General features: G+C 47.1%; 1 protein-coding gene across 2 annotated transcripts in view; it reads right to left on the bottom strand.

Annotated features, from left to right (window-relative positions):
* LOC311234503 (serine/threonine-protein phosphatase 2A 65 kDa regulatory subunit A beta isoform-like) overlaps positions 1-19,986 on the bottom strand; it is a 51,512-nt gene that overhangs the window by 26,592 nt on the left and 4,934 nt on the right. For both annotated transcript variants that reach the window (XM_084321724.1, XM_084321725.1), the window contains 6 exons: positions 17,000-17,232; positions 15,537-15,684; positions 13,387-13,542; positions 10,987-11,101; positions 10,667-10,737; positions 5,218-5,352 (listed from right to left, as the gene is read on the bottom strand). In XM_084321724.1, coding sequence (XP_084177850.1) covers positions 5,218-5,352; positions 10,667-10,737; positions 10,987-11,101; positions 13,387-13,542; positions 15,537-15,684; positions 17,000-17,232 — 858 coding nt within the window. The remainder of the gene's footprint in view (positions 1-5,217; positions 5,353-10,666; positions 10,738-10,986; positions 11,102-13,386; positions 13,543-15,536; positions 15,685-16,999; positions 17,233-19,986) is intronic.

Genomic DNA, 19,986 nt, shown 5'->3' on the forward strand with positions numbered 1-19,986 from the left:
GAGTTGTAGTGCAATCCTTCATCAATAAATATAAAGTGTGGGGAGTGGGTGCTACAGTGTGTTTGTTTAAAGTGGGTGTGTGCTATAAAGTGTGTGGAGTGGGTGCTACAGTGTAGCGACGTGTTATGTCGTCTTATCATGCCACCCGTTGAGTGCAGACGACGCAAATTGTAGTTTTTTTTATATTAACGATCTGAATTCATATTTCATCAACCGAGTCTCCGTTGGTACAGCAGCCCCTCTAGGAGCTCAGATGGGAAAATACCCCCCCCTATCGTCTATCCCTGTGTAACTGCAGGCCATTCGATTACACTGGTGGATCTGTGGGGGGGGGGGAGCCAACTGGCTCCATTATGCTGGCGAGGGATCTGATGAAGAGGGAAGTGATCGCGAGTTGGAAAGCAGCGTGGAATATATATTTACAGCAGCCAATAATCCAGTGCTTCTCAAACTTTTTCTGTCAGGCCCCCCTTTGGCGGACCAAAATATTTTGGGCCCCCCCCCCCTCACCCCAACAAAATAGTCATGAAATGGGCCATGTTTAAATTTATTGAAATAACACCAATATCGTGACCTTTCAAATTGGCCCTATATTTTGTTTTCAGAGCCGTCATGGATGAAAAGCCAGCTTCACACAGATACTGTATGTGGTGCTGAATGGTATCAACACCTTAACTGCTGCATCATGAGATACTTGGTGGGCCATGAGATGAGATACTTGGTACTCAGCACCACACTCTGAAACTAGCTCTCCAGGTGGTATCAGATGAGATTTCAAAGAGTTCTTCCAAGAGTTTGGATGGAGATGTGTCAGGAAGCTTTGTCTCAATGTTGTCTGTAAAGGTTTTTTTTATCCAGAGTAACTTGGTGATCCTTTTGTGTTTTATTAAATAATGATTTTCAGATTGAGAAATGGTATTTTCATGGAGAACAGTGCAGCTGCAACAGATAGCACTTTAGTGATAATTTTCTGGAATAAAAATAAATAAATAAAAACCTTTTTTTTCTTTTTAATAAATCTCAAGGCCCCCCCTGTCATGCATCTGCGCCCCCCACTTTGAGAAACACTGCAATAATCAATCAATAAACGCGATCGATATTTGGAATGGCGATCAGGAATTGGAATAATCTTTTTGGAGAACATCTGATCTAAGGTAAGGAGTCTATGTTACCAGTTTTAGGATAATCAGAGCTGTATTCACTGAGATAACAGCGTGTCCCGTATATGTGTGTGTGTGTTAAGGCTGAGCCCGAACGTTCGTTCGTTACGCTGGCATTCGGATTTTAATGAATGGGTTCACACACAAAAAAATCCGTTTTTGGGTGGAACGTTTGGTGGAACGTTTGGTGGAACGTTTGGTGCACACGCGACGCGACCGAGGAGGTGGGGACGTTTGGTGCACACGCGACGCGACCGAGGAGGTGGGGACGTTTGGTGCACACGCGACGCGACCGAGGAGGTGGGGACGTTTGGTGCACACGCGACGCGACCGAGGAGGTGGGGACTCTACGTTTGGTGCACACGCGACGCGACCGAGGAGGTGGGGACGTTTGGTGCACACGCGACGCGACCGAGGAGGTGGGGACTCTACGTTTGGTGCACACGCGACGCGACCGAGGAGGTGGGGACTCTACGTTTGGTGCACACGCGACGCGACCGAGGAGGTGGGGACTCTACGTTTGGTGCACACGCGACGCGACCGAGGAGGTGGGGACTCTACGTTTGGTGCACACGCGACGCGACCGAGGAGGTGGGGACTCTACGTTTGGTGCACACGCGACGCGACCGAGGAGGTGGGGACTCTACGTTTGGTGCACACGCGACGCGACCGAGGAGGTGGGGACTCTACGTTTGGTGCACACGCGACGCGACCGAGGAGGTGGGGACTCTACGTTTGGTGCACACGCGACGCGACCGAGGAGGTGGGGACTCTACGTTTGGTGCACACGCGACGCGACCGAGGAGGTGGGGACTCTACGTTTGGTGCACACGCGACGCGACCGAGGAGGTGGGGACTCTACGTTTGGTGCACACGCGACGCGACCGAGGAGGTGGGGACTCTACGTTTGGTGCACACGCGACGCGACCGAGGAGGTGGGGACTCTACGTTTGGTGCACACGCGACGCGACCGGTTGGAACCATTGTGATGCGATCAGCTTTTTAGCCACTGTGATACCCGATAAAACCAATCTCTTTAGCTGTGGATGTACTGCACACTCAAAAACATCATTCAGCAGTAATACAGAGGGGTGTACAGGTATATTCCAAGTTCCTCTTTCCAAAATATCTTAACTGGCGTTATATGATATTAACGGTATGTGACTGCTGTCTTTTCCCTTTATTTTCTTCCGAGTGCTTTGTTTACATGAACAGCCACCACTGTAAACAAAAACATTTTCACCGGTAGACTATGCAATGCCGCCCCCCATAAAATCTATAATACAATTAATAAATAAAAAAAAACGAACGTTCAAACGTCCGTTCGAAAAACCCTGGCGAACGTTCGAACCCTAAAAACAGGGTTCGGGGACAGCCTTAGTGTGTGTGTGATGTTGAGGAAATGAGAGAATCGATTTTTCAGCCCACGTCTATAGCGTGCATACGTACACATATACTATCGATAATCTAGCGTTTATTTGAAAACGATTCATAAATAGGCCGACAAATGACAACGTGTCTAGTGTATTTGAGAATATTCCAATAAATGTCGTTTATGAGGGAATCTTTCGAGAGAACGGTAAAATAGGATAAAAAGGATATGAACCGATTAAAAAACAATCCGTTTCGACAATGTTGACTGCAAACAAGTCATTGATAAGCGACGGGCAGATTAGACACATAGCCATAATTTAAAACATAGATTATGCGTTTTTAACGCTAACATTGAAGTGGGTGGCGGCATTCAAGGGGGTAAAAAGGAAAATACGGCCGGCATTGAAAGTGTTATAAAAAATATTATAATAATAAAGAAATACATTTGAATGGTATCGGGACGAGGGATCATCCAAACCCCCGCAGGCGGGCGCAGGTGCCGATCCCGGGACTCGGGACGAGCAAACAGACCCGACGCTGGGAATTGACCCAGCGGCCAAATATGAGAACAATGTGTACAATTGGGTGTAAATCAAACGTTGGCTGAACAACGTGTTAAAAGAGAACTTCACGGAATCTCCCCCACCGTGTTCCCTTTAAGAGCCGCTGCTGGAGACGGATGCACCTCAGAATCTGGGCGGTTTGCGAGTCAAAGCTGTGGGTTTTGGACCGCGAGCTCGTCAGACACGCTCCTCCTGGTGGTGTCGTCGCTCGTGTGCCGTGAGGAAACTGGGGCGTCTTTAAATAGGACGGAGGAGGAGGAGACGTTGTAGAAGATCTCCAGACGTCTGCTAATACCTCGGTTTCTAACACGTCTCGTCTCGTTCTCGGTTCTACACGAGACGGGAGATGTTATGGAAATGTATCGGCCGACAAGAGACATGACTTTCAAGTACTTTTACAAGCACTATTTTTCATTTTAAAAGGGCATTTAAAAGGATACAATTCACTATTACAACCAATATTTATGGCTTAAAACCAATTTGACAATTAGTTACACCTTAGATTAAAAAAAATATATCTTGATTCAGAAAAACTTTATCATGGATGAACAAAACGTTCAATGCGAATGGTTGATTTGAATTTCAATGACTTTTTAAGCACCTTGTTAAAAAAAATTGCTTTTCAAGGAATTCCAGGCTTTTTTTTTTTTCTAAAATCAAGGACCTTGCAGGGCTCTACAGTGCAACCATATTGCTCGCATATGGCCCTAAATATATGCGTGTGCGAACCTGAAAAATCAATTACTCGCACGGTGTGCAGATTACAGCCTCAGTCGTTTTTTATTTCTCCGCTGAGAATCGTTAAAAAACTACAAGTCCCACATTGCACTCAAGCCAACGGTCCAATCACAGTAGAGTGACGTGACTGGTTTCATGGGAAATAAAGCAAATGACCAATCGGAAGCTCTCATTTAGCTTGTTTACTTCCTGAAAGTCTGCCATTGCGATATGCGAGCGTTTTCCGAGCTGCAGAACGCCGTGGAGTCCAGTCCGAGTACAGTCCGCTCGACTATGGGAGCACCTTTATTATAGTCTTACCAATAGCAATAGATTTTAGAACACCTAGATTTAGCGATAGCAATATAACGTTAATGCAACAAAACAAATGCCTTGCTTTGTTAATCATAACGTTGATGCAGTAGCGTATGTCGTTGTGTTGACTGTAACGGACATGATAACAACATAACACTGTGTCAAATTGCGATAATCGATTCTAACATTTTCAAATCGATGCAGTTGAATTGTCCCCTTAGGATCGATGCATTGTTACACCCCTACACCAAAGTAACTGGCCCACTGTGTATCTGTGTGTATAATAACTTGGCTAGCGTTATCAACAGCAGAGGTGGGCAATGGGTCCAGCTGCAGCGCCGGAAAGCCGGAGTGCAAGCGGTGTGACGTAATTGGCAGAATCGACTGTCAATCAATGGTCTACCTGACATGCAAACTCATAAACAATGTTTATGTACAGTATTTCAATAGGCAACCCTGAAAGGATTATTTCTCTAGAAGAGCAACACAGCCAAAACATAGGCATTGTATGCATAAAAGGGGCAAAAGCTAAAGTTAAGTGACTTACTTTTGTAGCAGTAGTTTGATTTGATAGTTTATTTGATAGGGACAGCACATGTTAATGAACATCAAGTACAAAATACTAAATGTAAACATGCAGGGTTGTAGCAAGAGCTAATTTACACCAGGAGACAGCAAAACTCTTTCAATAAATAAATAGCCTGCTTAGGGTAAAAGCATGGTGACATGTCCTTCGTCCTTCTGGCTGTAGCTAAGGGTCAGGGTTAAAGGTTACCTCGTCCTTCTGGCTGTAGCTAAGGGTCAGGGTTAAAGGTCACTTCGTCCTTCTGGCTGTAGCTAAGGGTCAGGGTTAAAGGTTACCTCGTCCTTCTGGCTGTAGCTAAGGGTCAGGGTTAAAGGTTACCTCGTCCTTCTGGCTGTAGCTAAGGGTCAGGGTTAAAGGTTACCTCGTCCTTCTGGCTGTAGCTAAGGGTCAGGGTTAAAGGTCACCTCGTCCTTCTGGCTGTAGCTCAGGGTTAGGGTCAGGGTTAAAGGTCACCTCGTCCTTCTGGCTGTAGCTAAGGGTTAGGGTCAGGGTTAAAGGTTACCTCGTCCTTCAGCTGTGCCAGGAACAGTGGCAGCAGGTGCTCCACAGTGTTGTCTTTGCCCAGGATGGTGGAGAGGCCCATGATGACTGAGGCCAGGGCCGACTTCACGTGCTGGTTGGTGTCTGAGACCAGCTCCTGGGGAGAGGTCAGAGGTCAGAGGTCAGAGCACACAGGGTTAGGGAGGCCAGGGCCGACTTCACGTGCTGGTTGGTGTCTGAGACCAGCTCCTGGGGAGAGAGCAGAGGTCAGAGGTCAGAGCACACAGGGTTAGGGAGGCCAGGGCCGACTTCACGTGCTGGTTGGTGTCTGAGACCAGCTCCTGGGGAGAGGTCAGAGGTCAGAGCACACAGCCACGCTTCGTCGGATCATATAGAGAAGAAAATAAATAACAATATTCCAAGATCAGAACATTCTTCACACGCAAAACAAGTACATTTTACTGGAGAGCAAACAGCAAAACAAGTACATTTTACTGGAGAGCAAACAACTAAACAAGTACATTTTACTGGAGAGCAAACAGCAGAACAAGTACATTTTACTGGAGAGCAAACAGCACAACAAGTACATTTTACTGGAGCAGACAGCTAAACAAGTACATTTTACTGGAGAGCAAACAGCTAAACAAGTACATTTTACTGGAGAGCAAACAGCTAAACAAGTACATTTTACTGGAGAGCAAACAGCAGAACAAGTACATTTTACTGGAGAGCAAACAGCTAAACAAGTACATTTTACTGGAGAGCAGACAGCTAAACAAGTACATTTTACTGGAGAGCAAACAGCTAAACAAGTACATTTTACTGGAGAGCAAACAGCACAACAAGTACATTTTACTGGAGAGCAAACAGCAGAACAAGTACATTTTACTGGAGAGCAAACAGCTAAACAAGTACATTTTACTGGAGAGCAAACAGCTAAACAAGTACATTTTACTGGAGAGCAAACAGCTAAACAAGTACATTTTACTGGAGAGCAAACAGCTAAACAAGTACATTTTACTGGAGAGCAAACAACTAAACAAGTACATTTTACTGGAGAGCAAACAGCTAAACAAGTACATTTTACTGGAGAGCAAACAGCTAAACAAGTACATTTTACTGGAGAGCAAACGGACAATGAAACCGTATCGCGTGTCACAACTTCAGCGCTCGAGCGGAAGAAAGAAAAAAAAACTGACAAGTTCAAATGTGACGCAACAGCATAATATGTGGGAGAGCGGGCACATTCAGATACAGTATGTTGCTCTCTGGGTGGGAGAGAGGGCACATTCAGATACAGTATGTTGCTCTCTGGGTGAGAGAGGGGGCACATTCAGATACAGTATGTTGCTCTCTGGGTGGGAGAGAGGGGGCACATTCAGATACAGTATGTTGCTCTCTGGGTGGGAGAGAGGGCACATTCAGATACAGTATGTTGCTCTCTGGGTGGGAGAGAGGGGGCACATTCAGATACAGTATGTTGCTCTCTGGGTGAGAGAGGGGGCACATTCAGATACAGTCTGTTCCTCTCTGGGTGGGAGAGAGGGGGCACATTCAGATACAGTCTGTTCCTCTCTGGGTGGGAGAGAGGGGCACATTCAGATACAGTATGTTCCTCTCTGGGTGGGAGAGAGGGGCACATTCAGATACAGTCTGTTCCTCTCTGGGTGGGAGAGAGGGGGCACATTCAGATACAGTATGTTCCTCTCTGGGTGAGAGAGAGGGCACATTCAGATACAGTCTGTTCCTCTCTGGGTGGGAGAGAGGGGGCACATTCAGATACAGTCTGTTCCTCTCTGGGTGGGAGAGAGAGGGCACATTCAGATACAGTCTGTTCCTCTCTGGGTGGGAGAGAGGGGGCACATTCAGATACAGTCTGTTCCTCTCTGGGTGGGAGAGAGGGGGCACATTCAAATACAGTATGTTGCTCTCTGGGTGGGAGAGAGGGCACATTCAGATACTGTATGTTGCTCTCTGGGTGGGAGAGGGGGCACATTCAGATACAGTATGTTGCTCTCTGGGTGGGAGAGAGGGCACATTCAGATACAGTATGTTGCTCTCTGGGTGGGAGAGAGGGCACATTCAGATACAGTATGTTGCTCTCTGGGTGGGAGAGGGGGCACATTCAGATACAGTATGTTGCTCTCTGGGTGGGAGAGGGGGCACATTCAGATACAGTATGTTGCTCTCTGGGTGGGAGAGGGGGCACATTCAGATACAGTATGTTGCTCTCTGGGTGGGAGAGAGGGCACATTCAGATACAGTCTGTTCCTCTCTGGGTGGGAGAGAGGGCACATTCAGATACAGTATGTTGCTCTCTGGGTGGGAGAGAGAGGGCACATTCAGATACAGTATGTTCCTCTCTGGGTGGGAGAGAGAGGGCACATTCAGATACAGTCTGTTCCTCTCTGGGTGGGAGAGGGGGCACATTCAGATACAGTATGTTGCTCTCTGGGTGGGAGAGAGAGGGCACATTCAGATACAGTCTGTTCCTCTCTGGGTGGGAGAGGGGGCACATTCAGATACAGTATGTTCCTCTCTGGGTGGGAGAGAGAGGGCACATTCAGATACAGTCTGTTCCTCTCTGGGTGGGAGAGAGAGGGCACATTCAGATACAGTCTGTTCCTCTCTGGGTGAGAGAGGGGGCACATTCAGATACAGTATGTTGCTCTCTGGGTGGGAGAGAGGGCACATTCAGATACAGTCTGTTCCTCTCTGGGTGGGAGAGAGAGGGCACATTCAGATACAGTCTGTTCCTCTCTGGGTGGGAGAGAGGGGGCACATTCAGATACAGTATGTTCCTCTCTGGGTGGGAGAGAGGGGGCACATTCAGATACAGTATGTTCCTCTCTGGGTGGGAGAGAGGGCACATTCAGATACAGTCTGTTCCTCTCTGGGTGGGAGAGAGGGGGCACATTCAGATACAGTCTGTTCCTCTCTGGGTGGGAGAGAGGGGGCACATTCAGATACAGTCTGGTCCTCTCTGGGTGGGAGAGAGGGGGCACATTCAGATACAGTATGTTCCTCTCTGGGTGGGAGAGAGGGCACATTCAGATACAGTATGCTCCTCTCTGGGTGGGAGAGAGGGGGCACATTCAGATACAGTATGTTGCTCTCTGGGTGGGAGAGAGGGCACATTCAGATACAGTATGTTCCTCTCTGGGTGGGAGAGGGGGCACATTCAGATACAGTATGTTCCTCTCTGGGTGGGAGAGGGGGCACATTCAGATACAGTATGTTCCTCTCTGGGTGGGAGAGAGATGATGTTTCTCTCCAGCAGGCTGAGGTCATGTGTCGGATCAGGAAGCCGCCTGTATACCCTGTTGATGCACGATGAGCACGAGAGCCTGCGCAACGGAAACCACGCCGCTGTTTACATCAAACCACTTCTTTTTGTTGTTTTAACACACACACACACACACACACAGGAAACCGCACTCTAGGGACCCAAACATTGCACTACAGGCCTACGACCACATCACAGTAAAGGCAGCACTAGATGACTTAATGTAAACCTCGGGGCAGTTTGGATGCCTAAGCATAACTAGAATAACTAGGTGTAGATATATGCTAATAAGACCGGATCTTTAACATCAAACAGACGAACCGGTCTTATAGAACATGCACGCATTTGCAGCGATGCATCACAGAATGACTTCATGCTCTTCAGAATGTGTGCTGGGGGTGATAGCTAGGGGGAGGTGGGGCCAGTTTAACAGTCATACAATGCTAGGGGGACATTATATACAACAGTGCCACCCGCTGTCCAAAAGCTGAAGTGCAATTAAGAGACTCCTCGTCTATGCGTCCTCATGTTCACGGTCGCTCATAAAGTTTAATAACGAATAGAAGTGGTCTGTAAGTCAACACTTCAAACTGTGATCAACATAAAGTCTTCAGACTCTAATATTAACCCATGGAATAGATAACGGGTCAGCAGGTCAGCGCTCACACAGATCAGAAGACAGACACACAAACAGCTGATTCAGTGACACAGGAACATGAACCTGCTGCTAGAGCTGCCGCGGTATTGATGTTTTCCTTACCGCACGGATTTGCAAAATATTTCCTACCGCCGCGGTTATTACCGCACGCACAAAAAAAAAAAAAAAAAAAAGTTTGAATGCATTTTTTTTTTTAGTAGTAGTCTACTTTTTATAGCATATAGCCTGCCTCTAGTCTAAATGTCGATCTTTAGAGGATGACTTTGCAGCATGAATATTGTTTGGGATTCGGCAAGCACGCATTAGTTATTGAAAGTGAAACACGGATTCGAAGTCTCCCCTCTGGTCGTGCGCCGTTCACTCGGTGTCGCGGGCAGGGGTGGTTACCCCCCCGACCCTTTCTTATTATTATTACTATAAAGTTACTACTTTATAATAAAGGCATTCGTTTTGTGGCATTACCATTATATAGTTATACGTTCAATAACATCAGCGTATTTACCGGACCATAGCAAGGCAAGCAATACTCTATTCATATCTCAGTTCCTTTCTTTGCTCAGAGCGTGCTGAGTTGTCCCATTCTGCGGTCTGTTAATAAAGTTTTCAATCAGACAAGTGTATAGAACGAAGGGCTTTTATTATAACATTCGTTGCAGACAGTAAAATCATTATGTCTCGTTTAGTACTCCTTAGGAGCGATGGTAGTCCACTCCGGCGGGGAGTTAAAGCTAACGTTATTAGCCGTATTGTGATGATCTGACATTCAGGAAGTAAAAAACTGCAGGACGCTCCAACGTGTGACGCGTCTCTCTTCTGACCAATCAGTGGTCTGCAGTGTTTCATGTGACTTTTCTGGTACCCAATAGCGTCGCTTGGAACCTCGATGGAGGAGTAGGGTATATCTGCAGAGCCGCAAGCCCAACGAGAGGAGGGTACTTCATTATTATTATTATAAAAAACAGCGGTGATGCGGTATTCAGCCTACTCTGCGGTGGCCGTGATGTAACAGCGATACCTGCTGCCTCACTGACTCGAGACCTCTTCAAGGGGGGGGGGGCCCCATGACCGTCAGGGAGGAGGAGTCTTCAAGGGGGACACACCACATGACTGTCAGAAGGCCTACAGGGAGGAGGAGTCTTCAAGAGGGGGGGGGGCATGACCTACAGGGAGGAGGAGTCTTCAAGGGGGGGGGGGCCATGACTGTCAGGGAGGAGGAGTCTTCAAGGGGGAGACACCACATGACTGTCAGAAGGCCTACAGGGAGGAGGAGTCTTCAAGGGGGGGGGGGCATGACCTACAGGGAGGAGGAGTCTTCAAGGGGGGGGGGGGCCCATGACTGTCAGGGAGGGGGAGTCTTCAAGGGGGAGACACCACATGACTGTCAGAAGGCCTACAGGGAGGAGGAGTCTTCAAGGGGGAGACACCACATGACTGTCAGAAGGCCTACAGGGAGGAGTCTTCAAGGGAGAAACCACATGACCTACAGGGGGGGGGGCAGAGACGCAGGGCAGGATGTGAGGGGTTTACCTTGACGCAGGGCAGGATGTGAGTCATGATGATCTGCTCACGGCTGTCTTCTGGAAGGTTCTCGCAGAATTCTGACGGGGAAAAGGGACAATATCCAGGGTTAGTGAAATATGGAAATGTGGAACGGCCGACATTAGGCTGCACAGCTTCAATCGATACGTCGGTGAGGCCTGGCGTCACGGGTCTTAACCAACGTCAATCAACATTTACATTCGATCGATAAAATCATCCACTTGATCTTTTAGAGCCTGCGAATCAGACCGGAAGAATGAATCCAGTTCCAGTTTATATTAATATGAACCGTTGGCAGCGTGACTGACCTTTGACCTTGTTGGCCGCGGCAGCGCGGACCTCCGCCTCGCAGTCCTTCAGCAGGTTCTGGAAGGCCGGCACCAGGTCGTTCTTGGTGATCTCTGGGCCCACGGCTTTCTGGAGCTGCGGAGGAGAAGAGACATGACATCCGTCATTATTACAGATCGTACAGAGAAAGGTTTCCATCGGCCCACTCAGCAAGAGCCAGTAGAGTTTAGGTGAGAGAAGCTGTAAGATCCACCACTGTGCTGTTGTCTGGTCCGGGGCAGAACCAGACAGGAGACCGTCCCCCGACTCAAAGATCTGACATCAGGTCAGAAATCAAAACTTGATTTTCAGCTTTTTTCACATGATGGTAGATCTAACTAATCTTAGAAATGGAATTAAAAGGAATATGCAGGCCATCACCGTCTGATGCTACATTATACTCAGCCCAGCAGGTCGACAGCTCTCTGGGGGGTTTAGTGGGACATCTTAACGCTTCAGTGATGGTGAAGCGAGATACTAGACAGGCCCCCGGACCTCGTGTATGGATTTGGTAACGCTGTGATGACCACTGTGAATCCCAATAGGTGGCAGTCTCGCCTACCCTTTGAGTAAAGTTTTTTGCTAGGATGGCGCCACTTGATCAAGCAGCAGCTTTTTGTCTCACCAGGAACGGCAGATCAACTATTATTTGCATGACTCATGTTCAGTCTATTCGCCCAGTATATTCACGCTGACCCTTTGTACACGAGACGGGAGCTACTGGACATTGGTTCACAAGTCGGATTACTGGATATTTACATCTTTTATTTACACAAACGACATGGTCAGACCTCCGGGCACACCGGGCACCCCGGGTCTGTTTACATCGCCTCCCCAGAAGCGGCCGCAGAGCTCTGGCTCCTCACAGCGCCGCTCTTCCAGCCTCCTTCTTGCAAATGTACGGTCGCTGGTGCACAACATGGACGAGGTACATTTATGGATTCAGTGTTTCCCATTAATTATCTACTGTGGCGCCCGCCAGTCTGATTAGTCCTGCCACAGTTGTATAATGAACAAAAACAAAAAAGTTATAAACTTTTTTTTTTTTTACAATTTTTTTTAAATATAAAGTTTGTAGGGATGTATCAGTAGTATTGGCAGTGGTAGTAGTCGTAATAGTAATCCAGTATATTTTTTTATTTTCTAAAAAATAAACCAGTTCAACACAGGCAACCACTTTGGCTTCATTTCTCTGATGGCTCAAATGTCTGCTCTAGTCCAGGGGTTCCCAATCCTCTCCTCGAGACGCCCCGGCCGGTCCATGTATTTGTTAAATTCCACCACCATGAATCAGGTGTGCTGGTGGTGGAATTTAACAAATACATCAAATGGCTGGGGTGCTCCGAGGAGAGGATTGGGAAGCACTAGTCTAGTCGATTTTGTGTTTTGAGCACAAAGTTCATCATAGATCTAACCTCTTTATTTTGCTCTTAAAGTGCACCAGATTGATGCATTTAACTTTCAAATGTACAAAAGATTTATTACGGGGGGGGGGGGGCATGCCCCCGGACCCCCTTAGAGGGGCCGAGGTTCACCCACCACAGTCTCACAAAATCCTGTGGGAAACACTGATGGATTACAAACAAATACATGAGGGGGGGGGGGGGGGGGGGGGTCTTGTCCAACTCCAAATCTCACAGCCGGGCCAAGCCAGGCGCATGATTCACAAAAGATGCGATATCTCTCTTCCTAGAAAAATTGCTGGGATTTTGGGGAAATGGCAACTCTTTAGCCTGGGACTGCAAAGGAACAGATGTATGTAGAAATAAACGGTTTATTCCCTGTTGGAGTATAAATATTGCCTTTCAAATGAGCCATAGTATGTCTCCATAGCTATAATATAGAATATACGATGGGTCTACAAACATCGTTAAAACGGTCTGAATCAGCCAGGGATTAGAGATGGGAAAACAGCGTGGCAGTCAATGAGTTAAATACCCTAACCCTGTCAAAACAGCAGTCAAAGTGTATGTTTTCAGCACTACATTTGTTTACCAGTGGTTTTAAGTGTTTGTGAAATATGAGTTTATAGAAATCTCAGCGCATCGAGTCGGAAAAAGGTGCTTATTGACGCGAGGACTTGGCACAACCTAACTTGAGTGTAGTCTTTTGAGAGAAGAGTCCCAGGGCTTTAGGAAAAAAAATGAAATAAATACACTTTTCCCACATTTGTGACTGTTACAAATATAACACGTTTTATACCTGTGCTACAAAACTATCAACCTCTGTAGCACCAGTGCTATGTGCAAAAAGAGTTAACGTACAGCCCTGTTAAGTAACACAGCTACTACATAACATTATCCGACTAGTAGCCCAGCAGTTCCATCCGATCTGCTCCAAACCTGACGGCTTGTATGTAGTGGACCCTCCAGGACTCTCACCTCTGAGAACTTGTCGGCCACCATGTAGCGGACCCTCCAGGACTTGTCCTCGGCCGCCTGGCGCAGGGTGGGCATCACCAGGGTCTCCAGGTCCTCCTGGGGCAGCAGGGTGGCGATGCTCACACAGGCCTCCACGGCCAGCAGGCGCACAGAGTCCTGAGGGAGAACACACAGGGTTAAACAGTTACAACAGAGTCCTGAGGGAGAGCACACGGGGTTAAACAGTTACAACAGAGTCCTGAGGGAGAACACACAGGGTTAAACAGTTACAACAGAGTCCTGAGGGAGACCACACGGGGTTAAACAGTTACAACAGAGTCCTGGGGGAGAGCACACGGGGTTAAACAGTTACAACAGAGTCCTGAGGGAGACCACACAGGGTTAAACTTCTTCATGGGCCACAGGGGGCATCCTAAAGCAGGGGTCGGCAACCTGCGGCCAATCAGCTGCGGCTCCCTGGCCCAAAAACATTTAAAAAAAAAGTTGTATCTCTAATTTTAAGCTAACATGGATAAATCCAAAAAAAGGAAAGTCTGAGGAAAATAGAGGGTTTAATTCAGCGTGGACAGATTAATTTGCTTTCACGACTAACGATGCAGCTTACCTGTAGCCTGATATGTGGCGAGAAATTTGCAAACAACAAAAGATTTACTTTTTATTTGATAGATTTTCCACAAATAAGGCAAGTACTCAAATAGAGCTGCATAGTTTTATTTCAAAGTAGGTCTACACATGGTAGTGTTTTTTTTAAAGTAGACTACTTTTTATTTTATAAATGTTCCACAAATAAGGGAAAGACTCAAATAGAGCTGCATAGTTCAGGGTTTTATTTCAAAGTAGGTCTACAGATGCCAGTGTTGAGGTTTTCCTTAGGGATGCACGATATTGATTTTTTGACACCGATACAGATAACTTTATGCTCCTCAAGCCGATAACCGATATCGATAACCGATATTTATTGTATTATAATTTTTTTTTTTAAATGTATATATATATTTTTTTTTTAATCAATATTTTTTTTTTTTTTTTAGTATTTATAAGCTCCGACGTCATCGGTACTGCTATCGGTACTCGAGAAATTATGGAGTTTTTTTTTTTGAGGAATTTAAACGTTGCAAACTAATCTTGTTGGCCGTTTTCTATCTCTCCTCCCTGGGTCTCTCTCTGCCTGCGCGAGCGGGCTGTGCTCTCACACACACACACACACACACACACACACACACACACACACAGGTGCTGCCGAGTACAGACAGCTCTGCTCTCGACAGCACCCGTGTGTGTGTGTGTGTGTGAGAGAGTGTGTGTAAGAGCACAGCCCGCTCGCGCAGGCAGAGAGAGACCGAGGGAGGAGAGATAGAAAACGGCCAACAAGATTAGTTTGCGATATTTAAATTCCTCAAAAAAAGTCTGGGTCTATTTTACTAAAGTCGATGCGGACAACGCTCGTTGCCACAAGTGCAACAAGACATTTGCCAGTAATGTATAAGCGCTGGTACTTGTCAATGTGGCTGGCGGGGAGCAGCTAACGTTATAGCTCCGAGTAGAATAATGGCCGACAATCCGGAGGTAAATAAACGAACGAGAGCTTCTGATTGGTGGTAAGAAGAAGAGGTGGGTGCAAGCGGAGGGACGTAATTGGCAGATCGACTGTCTGCCTCCGAATGTAACGTGGCTACGTCACAGCCAAGAAAGGGAGCGCTGGATTTGTGTAAAACTCCCTGTTCCTAAACCACACGCTGTCAGTCATACCACAGTACTGGCAAAACGGGAGGAGGCTATAATAAAAACAAGCGCCCTTCATCTAAATCCACCCACAACGGATTTCTTTTAACCAAAAAATGTATTATATATTATCGGAGCTATTAATAACGTTATCGGGTTTATCAGGATGACGTCATAATTGCTGATATCGGCCCGATAATTATCGTGCATCCCATAACAGGTAAAAACAGCAATAAAAAGTCAAACATTTTCTTTTTGTTGCTTTATAATTCCATTAATGCAACAAACTGTGTGCTATAAGTATAAAGTAAAATCAAACGCAAATTACTTTGGGTATGCAATTTTATTTTGTGGGAGGGGGAAAAATCTCTTTTGATAGTAAAGGTTGCCGACCTCTGTCCTAAACCAAGAGGCACGGTGTGACCTACCTGCTCGTCAGAGGCCAGGGCGGTGAAGAGGGAGATGATGTCACTCTTGACGTAGTCCAGCTCCAAGACCTTGGCAAACTCGCCCAGCTTGGAGGCGGCAGCACGACGGACCATGGGAGTGTCATCTGAGCACAGGGTGCGGAAGTGTCTGGAGAGAGGAGCAGAGGAGAGAAGAGGAGAAGAAAGGAGAAGAGAAGAGAAGAGAAGAGGAGAGGAGGAGGAGAGGAGCAGAGAGGAGAGGAGCAGAGGAGAGGAGAGGAGAGGAGAGGAGAGGAGAGGAGAGGAGAGGAGAGGAGAGGAGAGGAGAGGAGAGGAGAGGAGAGGAGAGGAGAGGAGAGAGAGGAGAGGAGAGAGAGGTGCAGAGAGGAGAGAGAGGAGAGAGAGGAGAGGAGCAGAGGAGAGAGGAGCAGAGGAGAGAGAGGAGCAGAGAGGAGATAGAGGAGAGGAGAGAGAGGAGAGGAGCAGAGGAGAGAGAGGAGAGGAGCAGAGGAGAGGAGAGAGGAGAGGAGAGAGGAGAGGAGAGAGGAGAGGAGAGGAGAGAGAGGAGCAGAGAGGAGAGAGAGGAGAGAGAGGAGAGGAGAGAGGAGAGGAGCAGAGGAGCGAGAGGAGAGGGAGGAGAGAGAGAGGAGAGGAGAGAGGGGAGAGGAGAGGGAGGAGAGAGAGGAGAGAGGAGAGGAGAGGGAGGAGAGAGGAGCAGAGGAGAGAGAAGAGAGAGAGGAGCAGAGGAGAGAGAGGATAGGAGCAGAGGAGAGAGAGGAGCAGAGGAGAGAGAGGAGGAGCAGAGGAGAGGAGCAGAGGAGAGAGAGGAGGAGCAGAGGAGAGAGAGGAGGAGCAGAGGAGAGGGAGGAGACGTTAACATCAACTGAAGAGACTAGAGACGTTAACATCAACTGGAGAGACTAGAGACGTTAACATCAACTGGAGAGACTAGAGACGTTAACATCAACTGTAGAGACTAGAGACGTTAACATCAACTGGAGAGACTAGAGACGTTAACATCAACTGGAGAGACTAGAGACGTTAACATCAACTGGAGAGACTAGAGACTAGAGACGTTAACATCAACTGGAGAGACTAGAGACGTTAACATCAACTGGAGAGACTAGAGACGTTAACATCAACTGGAGAGACTTGAGACCAGACGTTAACATCAACTGAAGAGACTAGAGACTAGAGACCAGACGTTAACATCAACTGGAGAGACTTGAGACCAGACGTTAACATCAACTGGAGAGACTAGAGACGTTAACATCAACTGAAGAGACTAGAGACTAGAGACGTTAACATCAACTGAAGAGACTAGAGACTAGAGACGTTAACATCAACTGAAGAGACTAGAGACCAGACGTTACAGCAGCCTCACTCTCTGGTCCTTGGCCTAAGCGATCACTTCAGGACAACTCGTGCAATACGCCCGGCACGCAGTGAACATGATGAAGGTGAGCCCTGATGGAGCTACTCACTGGCGGATCTCGGCCTTGACGGTGCTGGACACGCGGGGGTAGCAGACGCTGAAGAGGCCGCAGGCGGAGGTGCGGGAGGTGAACCAGTCGCCGCTGGCCAGCCTCTTCACCAGGGGCTCGAAGTGGACCTCCAGGTCGACCGGAGAGTGCTCCTGGGAGATCTTCCTCAGGGACTCCACGGCCTTGTCCCGCACTACCGTCTCCTCCACGGTGGCCAGGCTCTCCAGAGGAGGCTGCGGGGGAGCAGAGGAGGGGGTTAGAGAGGGTTCAGGTTCTGTGTGGTTCAGGTTCTGTGTGGTTCAGGTTCTGTGGCATGTTTCTACAACATGTACTTCCAGTTGCACCTCTTGTTGAGTTTGCTAATATCAAAACATGCCGTGGTAAAACCGCCATTACTAACATGACACAGTTTAGCCTTTTCTCAGACCAGACTGTGTGTAGCCTGTTCGAATTGGCTTGCCCTGAGCGAGTCTCGAACGCCGGTCTCCCGCACCGCGGGGCGACATCGCAGACCACTAGGCTTGGGCGGTATGACGGTATACCAGGGTATTGATTTGATTATCAATACCGTGACGTCACAGACTGTGCGCCAAATCTGTAGTGCACAGCCCGCGCCAGCAGAGGGCAGGGCAGTCTGTCTTTCCCTCTCAGTCAGAGCAGAGCTGAGCAGGTGACGCAACACGCGTGTTCCGTTGGGTCTTTCATCTTGCATGTGTTAATCAGCACAATAAATAAAGACTTATTCTTCTATAGAATGCGGTTATGGACCGTTTATTAACCATGGGCCCACTTCCAGACATTGGATGATTGAGGAATCGGGAAACTGAGTGTTTTTCTAACGTTTTGATTGGTGCATGAATGTGGACTCAGGGACACGTTGTTTGGGTACCGCCCGGTAAGTAAGTTATGTTATGGATAAGCGATTGGAAGATGAACGTATGAGATATGAATGCTGGGAGTGTATGTTTGGTAAAGCGTTCCAGTTTGACTGTGTGTGTGCGTATTGGCTTCGCGATTCACTACATTGGTTTAATGGCTTAAGCTGGGTTTTGATTATCACTTAATCAATGCAGAATACATTTTGTGCGTCTGTATGTGTAGTTGTGTACTACTGTCGTGAGATTTAATGCAGTAACGTCAAGTTCGACTTAGCTTAATGTGAAGTAAAGAGTCGTTATTTATTGTGTATCGTGCCAACAGCAGTTCGTTCGTGTGCAGCATTACCCAGCAGTTCGTTCGTTTAGCTAGTGGAACCTTAGCCAGTGTGCGTGGACTAAATACATTGGTGCCAGTACACGAGGAGGGCCTAGTCGGAGAACCTACTGGACATGTGCACATTGGAACCGACGGTGGCGATTGCAGAACCAGTATTGGTTGGATTATAGTGATTGTGGAACGTACTACCCTTGGAGAAGAGCATCGTTAATACCCACTGTCGTTTGGATTTAACCACCGTGAGGATCTACTTCGGGCTGGCCTCATGGACCGAGGCTAGCTGGCTATCATCATTGCTATCGTGCAATTGGATTAGTTATTGCTTTGTTGCTGAGCATTTGGATTACAAGGACTGGATTCTGTACGTGAACCCCCTTCTTCTTCAATTGAACAGACTGAGTATCCGAACATTCTTCTTCCCTCCAGAGCTTACATCTCTGGGAGGAAACCCCTCGTCTCCAGCGGTACCAGCGTTTCCCCCTATAATTGCCATCCTACGCCAGGCGGCGTTAGCCTAGTACCCCATCGTAGGAATTATTCTATTCCCACTGACTTTTGCTACTGACTGACTTATGCATATTCTTCGCCATACAAGCGCAACCTTAATTCTCATATCTGTACAATCTGCTGCATAATAATAAATACCCTCAATGATATTTCTTTGTCACCGTGCCGTGTTATTATGAGTGTCTGCCATAATTAGTTGTCTGGCAAGTAATACTAAGTACATAATTAGCAGTGGTTTAATCTACCACAATCTTTAATACAGTCAGGGTTTTGTAACCCCTCAGTTACACTAACATTACACAGTTGAGTCTTTTATCAGTTCAGACCAGACTGAGCTCATTACTAACATTACACAGTTGAGTCTTTTCTCACGTCAGACTGAGCTCATTTCTAACATTACAGTTTAGTCTTTTCTCAGACCAGACTGTGCTTTTACACTTTTCTATTCACAGTTGAACACTGTTTGCAGGAGAATTGTCGTTGTTGTCAAGTAATCAATCATTTCTACAACATGTAGTTTCAAACAAACACAGTTAACTGTTTTGGAACCAGCTTGGTTGACATTAGCAGCCAACGTCATAGAACTGTCGGCTTGATATAATCTTTACTATAATCTTCATGGCTTGATATAATCTTTACTATAATCTTCATGCTCCTAAATATTTTTTTGTCACAAATGCGAGTGAAAAGCTTGCACTGTGAGTCCTGGCTTTAGGCATAATCACTAATTATAATCACTAATAATAATCACTAATGGGAAATGCTTTGGTGAGAATTCAGCTGACACGCCCACTACGCAAAGCCTTCTCTCTCCCTCCGTCTCTCTCTCTCTCTCTCACACACAGCTGCGGTCACGCATCGACTCACAGAAAATACAGTATCAGGCTATTACTCTAAAAGTATTGATGGATACTAATAAAAGTATTGGACCGACTTGCCAACAATGTGTTGGGGAATGAATGTTCTGGGCTTCCAGCCAACATGATGTCTCTGCACCACTGTGTGCATGTTCTGAAGTCTACAGCACAAACAATGTATTTATCCATTTCCTTAGAATTCATTACAATTATAATTTTTAGTCCTTTAATCAGAAACGTTTCCACAGTTCAATGGTCTCTAGTGATGACAGAACTATACGCAGCTGCTCTGTGTGTGGTCCTCATGTAGACGTGTGAGCTGCTCTGTGTGTGGTCCTCATGTAGACGTGTGAGCTGCTCTGTGTGTGGTCCTCATGTAGATGTGTGAGCTGCTCTGTGTGGTCCTCA

The sequence above is a fragment of the Notolepis coatsorum genome (genome assembly GCF_963971535.1).
Source record: "Notolepis coatsorum genome assembly, chromosome: 1".
NCBI lineage: Eukaryota > Metazoa > Chordata > Actinopteri > Aulopiformes > Paralepididae > Notolepis > Notolepis coatsorum.